The following is a 5736-nucleotide window of genomic DNA, read 5'->3' on the forward strand; positions in this document are numbered from 1 at the left end:
GATAAAATCCTTGGATAATTTCTAATCCAATGATAACAAGAAAATAGAAGAATGAGATTTGTGATTCTCTCTTGTGTCTTGCAACAAAACTCTGGCCTACTATAACTGAGTGAAGGTAGCATGGAATGAGAAAGCAATCAATCTCCACAAATAAATTCCAATAATCAAGGGATCTTCAATCAATTTTACGATGACAGCTAACAGGAGTGGCTTCTAGTTAACGTTGAGAGGAAGCAAATAATATGCAGCAAATGGGCTTGAGTTTGGAACTGAAAGTGGGCTGGACAAACTTGAGGTGTTTAACTTGAGTAGCCCATGAACAAGGAGAGAAGCCCACAAAAAATAAAAACATGAAACAATGTTAAAAAAAAATATTCCATATCATTATATAAGAATTTGATATTAAATTGAGAGAATCATATATTTTTCACACTTTATAAGAAGATAACCCTCAAATGCATGAAGTATTAATTAGTCAAGGATGCATAGGCTCTTTGTTAACTTAGGAGATTGAAGTGTGACTTGAAACTTTTAGTCAGACGTTCATGCTTGAACCGTTCCATCAATTATGACACTTCTGCTTCTTAACTAATTTTAACATTCGTCTAACTCTTAAAAAGATTTTAATGTCCATTTTGGACGGTTGATAGATGGCTCGATCATGGTATGGATGTTAGTGCTCCCGTCCAATATTTATATAAATTGGCCGGTTTGCTTCAATTGATTTATCTTTTGGACATTCTTGTTTAAGATTATAGAATGCATCATATAAACATATAAATACATGTATGTAGGAGCATACATATTGGATACATAAAAGACTTGTAATGTTAATTGTAATTTAAAATAGGGGTGAGCAATAGCCGAATCGTTAACCGAAACCGAACTGAAAACCGACGAAACCGAACCGATATAACCGATAACCGAATTACCCGAAATTAACCGAACCGAACCGAACTCTTCATTTTTTAATATTTTCAAGCCTTTTTCCCTCTAGTTCATGTATTATATGTATTAATAGTTTAATACTCTCATTTTCATGTATTTATATCTCCACTACATGTATTAATATCTCAATTTCATATATTTATATATTCATTTCATGTAGTTATGCATTCATTTTATGTATTTAAACATTCATTTCATGTATTTTTAAGCAAAATTTTAACCCAAGTTTGATACTGGTTATTAACCAAAATTAACCGAACCGAACCGATAACCGATAGGCTAGGTTGGGTTAATGCTAATAACCGAACCGAACATATTTCAAAATACATAAGTATATTCAAAAGGTTAAATCCTAAAAAAAACATCTGTAGTGTTAGACATTTGTAATTTAATCATTTAAATTAAATGATACCATTTACATAGTACATGCATCTTGTAAGCATTAATGTGTCTTTTAAATAGTAACTGTTGCAATTATTTTTGAATGTTAAGGTATAATTTTAGCTAAATAATAATCCTTATAACATATTTTACATTTGTTTATAAGAGTTGTGATTGCAGCCATTGGTCAGCATTTATAAAAGAAGCATTCAGAAAGAGAGATGCTTGAGTGTCATTGAGCTTTTGAGCATATGGAACTCTTGTAGATGTATTAGCTCCTCCACCAGTGCACATATACTCACCATAGAATATACTCCTGCACACCATCAATTTACATTCGGGTAACTTTTAACATGCAATTGAAAGAAAAAAATGCTTACTGGTCTCTAGAGGGGTCATTGAAGTCATTCCAGCCTTCAGGGGCGACAATGTCGGATATAAATGTGTATGCGAAGACAACCTTAGAGAAAGGCCTCCATGCTCTACCTAACCATATACTTCCTGTACCGCCAATGGTGCACCTCACGAATGCAAAACCGCTATCTTCATCAGCGGATGCTCTTCCCTGTGCGGTAACTACTCCGTTTATGCTCTTCTGCCCCACCAGCAACGGTGGTGCCATCGAGACCAGTTGACAATCCTACACGTGTGCACAATTTTATATGCCATCATGATACAAATATTTTGCCATCATATGTATTTATACGGTACCTCGTATAGTGATTTGGCATTGCCAAAAATGAAGTCAATTGAACCTTGAATATAACATTCCTTGAAATAATGTCGACCTCTATCATCATGAAGTGTATCCTGAGCTCCAAAAAATCCACAGCCCCAAAATGAAGCTTGATCTCCTCCTACTCTAATAGCTACCGCTTGCGCTCCAACGTCTCCTGGCTTAGGTATCGGAGCCACATTCTAGCATCGAAAAAAATTCAGTTAAATCGATCTAACTTTAATATGTTTACCGATATGGAAGTGTGTTATATGTATACAGTCATGCATACCATGAAGCTAATGTTCTTAGCTACAAAATTCGTAGAAAACACTTGCATGGACGCACAATAGAATGTGCCATGTGAGGAGTTAGCCGTGTCGTTCCATACTATCGCAGTTGATGTATACCCTTGCCCTTGAAACGTTATATTTGGTTTTGTCTTCGGGATTCTTACCTTTTCACTTAAGTTTGACACAATGAGTAAGCTCGTATTCTATTTTGGGTCCAATAGTGTATGTAAAAATGTTATTGTTATCATTATGTTGAAGTAGAAAAAACATATGGTTACAAAACATATGGGCTATAAAAGGCAAGACTTACAAGTAAACGCCATTGTTGATCCATATTAGACTTCTCTTAGCGTTGAGTGGAACCACTGCATCGATTGCTGACTGAATAGTTGTAAAATTACAACATCCATTACGATCAACACAAAGCGTCGTCGTGGTGTTTGTATCGGGAGGTAGAGAATCACGCGGGAAGGCATCACATATGTCAACTTTAGTAGCCTCTTTATGATGATGGTGGTGGTGGTGACCATCCAACTTTGTAACGATCGGTTCTCGTGATAAAGAGATAACCTTAAACTCCCCGAGAAAATGTTTGACATATTCTATGTTTGATAATAGAACATGTGTGCTCGCTAGAACCGCAACGAGAAGGGATAGCACATTTGTGTATCGAAAAGTCATGTTTTGTTCGGCTTTTCTTCGATCAACAAGTTTGGATGAAAATGAAGAAAAGGAAGAAGGGCTTTTATACAAGTTGTTGAAGTACAAGGGTTTGATGGCATGCCTTGCAAACTACCCTGTCCCAATGCACATTTCAACTACCAACACTTTCCATTATCAAAAGACTTACAGAAAGGATTTGGGAGTTATAATTGACTTACACACAAAGTCCACAAGAAATAGATCAATGTCTTTTTCAATATAATAATAATAATAACAACAACACTTAAAAAGTTCAATTATTATCAAGAAATTAGTTTATATATAAAATGGTTAAATCTGTCCTTTACACTAGTAATTATTGTTCTTTTACAATTTAATTAGAACTTATATATTTTCTATAAAATGCATATTAATATAAATAATTAACAACAATTTAAAAGCTTATTCGATTCATTTTAATTGAATCCAAAATTTGAAAATTGGTGACGTTGACATGTTTTAAACTAACAGTCTGTTACTATATTTATATATTTATAATTGAAACATAAGAGAAATATTGAGAAGTCGGTGCCACAACAATTTTAGTAACCTTTTATGTCAATGTATTTAATATGTATTGCTCCTTGGTAGTTGGTCATAGCATTTCCTTTTAGTCCACTTTCCACTTCTTTCCTCACTGACCAGGGTTCGATCCCTGCTTCTTGCATGTTTTTTTATCCATTTTTTTCCCTGTTTCTTAAACTAGAGCTCTCTGCTCCTGGACACTTTTCGGTAATTTACAGATCACAATATGTAATAACAAAATGTAAAACGTCAAAATTTCATCCATAAATGCTTTTAAGTTTGTTATCCTTTTGTTTTAATTTTTTTTGACATTAAAGTCGATGTCGTAACGAATCAAACCGAACCAATATCGACTTAATTTGTGTCGGGCTGATCATGATTTGTACGTGTGGCGATACTATTTTGGATTTTTTCTGATTTCTTTTTTGATCTTAGTGTCGGGTACGTAATGAGTTTAGTCGATAACGACCAAATTCTCGTCAATTCGTCGACGCAACGTGGCGGTTTGTTGTTCTTTATATAAAATTTGTTTGTTGGGTTTAGAAACAAAATGTGTTGGTGTTCACGTTGTATGTGGTGTTCCGCATAAGTATGTATGGTTTCATCTGCGAGAGTTCGAAACATGTTTTGAATGTTTTTTTTCTCATTTTATCTGATTTGTCAAGTTTTGTTAGTGAGGCAGCTAACTGAAGTAATGTTTTAAACGACATTAGTTAAACTGCAAGTTGCAACAGATGATGGCCAAAATGCATATCGCAGGTGATACGTTAGTCATTCTAAAAAAACCTGTTTTCATTGGCATTTGCGGCAACCATCATAAAGGCAACCTAACTGTCCCGACGCAATTGGCACCGCAAGATTTTCTTTGGGACATTTATGCCATTATATTAGATGCTTTCCAGCTAAATTAGAAACTTTCCTTTTTATCAGGATGGTTACTGTGGGAGCTCTTTCTTAAGTATGATAAGCCGATTTGTGCTTGGGTTCGAGTGTCAGTTACTGTTACAGGTCGAGGGTCATTTCGGGTACTAAACAGTGTCGGTTTTATATGAAATTTGAATTCGACATTCTTCAAACATTTGTCTACGCCCTATAAAAGGTTTCAAGTCAAATGAGTTCACTTAAGATGGCCAGATAAGTTTGTAAAACTGATTTATGCTTGCTGTCCTCACCCAGATCAGCCTACTCGCAGGTGTCGTTTTGGGGCCTTAATCATTTTATTTTCATATGACTTTTGGTCAGATGCTACTTAATATCATAAATGAGTTTATGTAATTTTTGTAGGTTTTTCTGATATCGTTTGTGGTCGTTTTGTGATTTGTTTATTAGAAAAATAAGGATTTTCAGCACCCAGGTCAGCCCACTTGCGAGTGCCATTTCGGGATGTTAATAAATTTATTTCGACACAATTTTTAGTTGGAAGTTATTTAACATCATAAGTTATTTTATGGAATTTTTGTAGAATTTTTTGAAATGGTTTAATATGATTTTATGCATGTTCCGTTAATAAAACTGTGATTTTCAGCAAAGTGTGTTATTGTCATAACCGGTCAAAATAAATACATGACTAGCCAAATGATAACGGGTCAAGCGGATGGATATATAATCTTTTACTTTTATTTGGTATGTTATGTTTCAAAAGAATTTATATGTGCGCATGAGATGTAGGGAATAAAAAGCGACGATAAAGTATAGATCGATTTTGACCCGTTTAATGGTTTTTTTGTGTCATGGGTCATATTAGGCCTGCTTTTCTGTTCAATTTGCTTCTCTTGGGCGGGGCATCAAGTAAATGTAGTTTTCATGATGGTTTATGAATTACATTTAAGACAATAGAACACCTCACCCCGGGTCATGAATGATTTTTACTGAGGAAGTGGTATGTTTGACCATCCTAAATAAAAACGTTCCGCTTCTCGATTTGCAGTTCATAAATTATTAACAAAGAATAGTCTTTTAAACCATAAAAGAGAACCTGAGGTTATAGGGCACGAATTAAACCGAGTTTGAAATTTACAAGACAATATGAATCAAACCAACTTCAAGCTCGAGTAAGCCAATACGCAACGAGCTTGCCTCATTAAAACTTTCACAGTTCACATTCTTGTATCAGCTCATCCTAAAGCATGTGTTCTTATACAGCTATAGATCATGGACTACCAAGCCCGGCGC

General features: G+C 34.7%; 1 protein-coding gene across 1 annotated transcript; it reads right to left on the reverse strand.

Moving 5' to 3' along the window:
• Positions 1 to 1269: 1269 nt before the first annotated feature.
• On the reverse strand, positions 1270 to 3018 carry LOC143547792 (putative pectinesterase 8). Its single transcript, XM_077039123.1, has 5 exons — positions 2648 to 3018; positions 2337 to 2508; positions 2041 to 2247; positions 1710 to 1969; positions 1270 to 1645 (listed from the first exon to the last, which is right to left on the reverse strand). The coding sequence occupies exons 1-5, from the start codon at positions 3016 to 3018 to the stop codon at positions 1489 to 1491; spliced, it is 1167 nt and encodes a 388-aa protein (XP_076895238.1). The 3' UTR covers positions 1270 to 1488.
• Positions 3019 to 5736: the final 2718 nt, after the last annotated feature.

The sequence above is a fragment of the Bidens hawaiensis genome, unplaced genomic scaffold (assembly GCF_021521415.1).
Source record: "Bidens hawaiensis isolate Kalapana, Puna unplaced genomic scaffold, B.hawaiensis_p1.1 tig00014831_1, whole genome shotgun sequence".
Lineage (NCBI taxonomy): Eukaryota > Viridiplantae > Streptophyta > Magnoliopsida > Asterales > Asteraceae > Bidens > Bidens hawaiensis.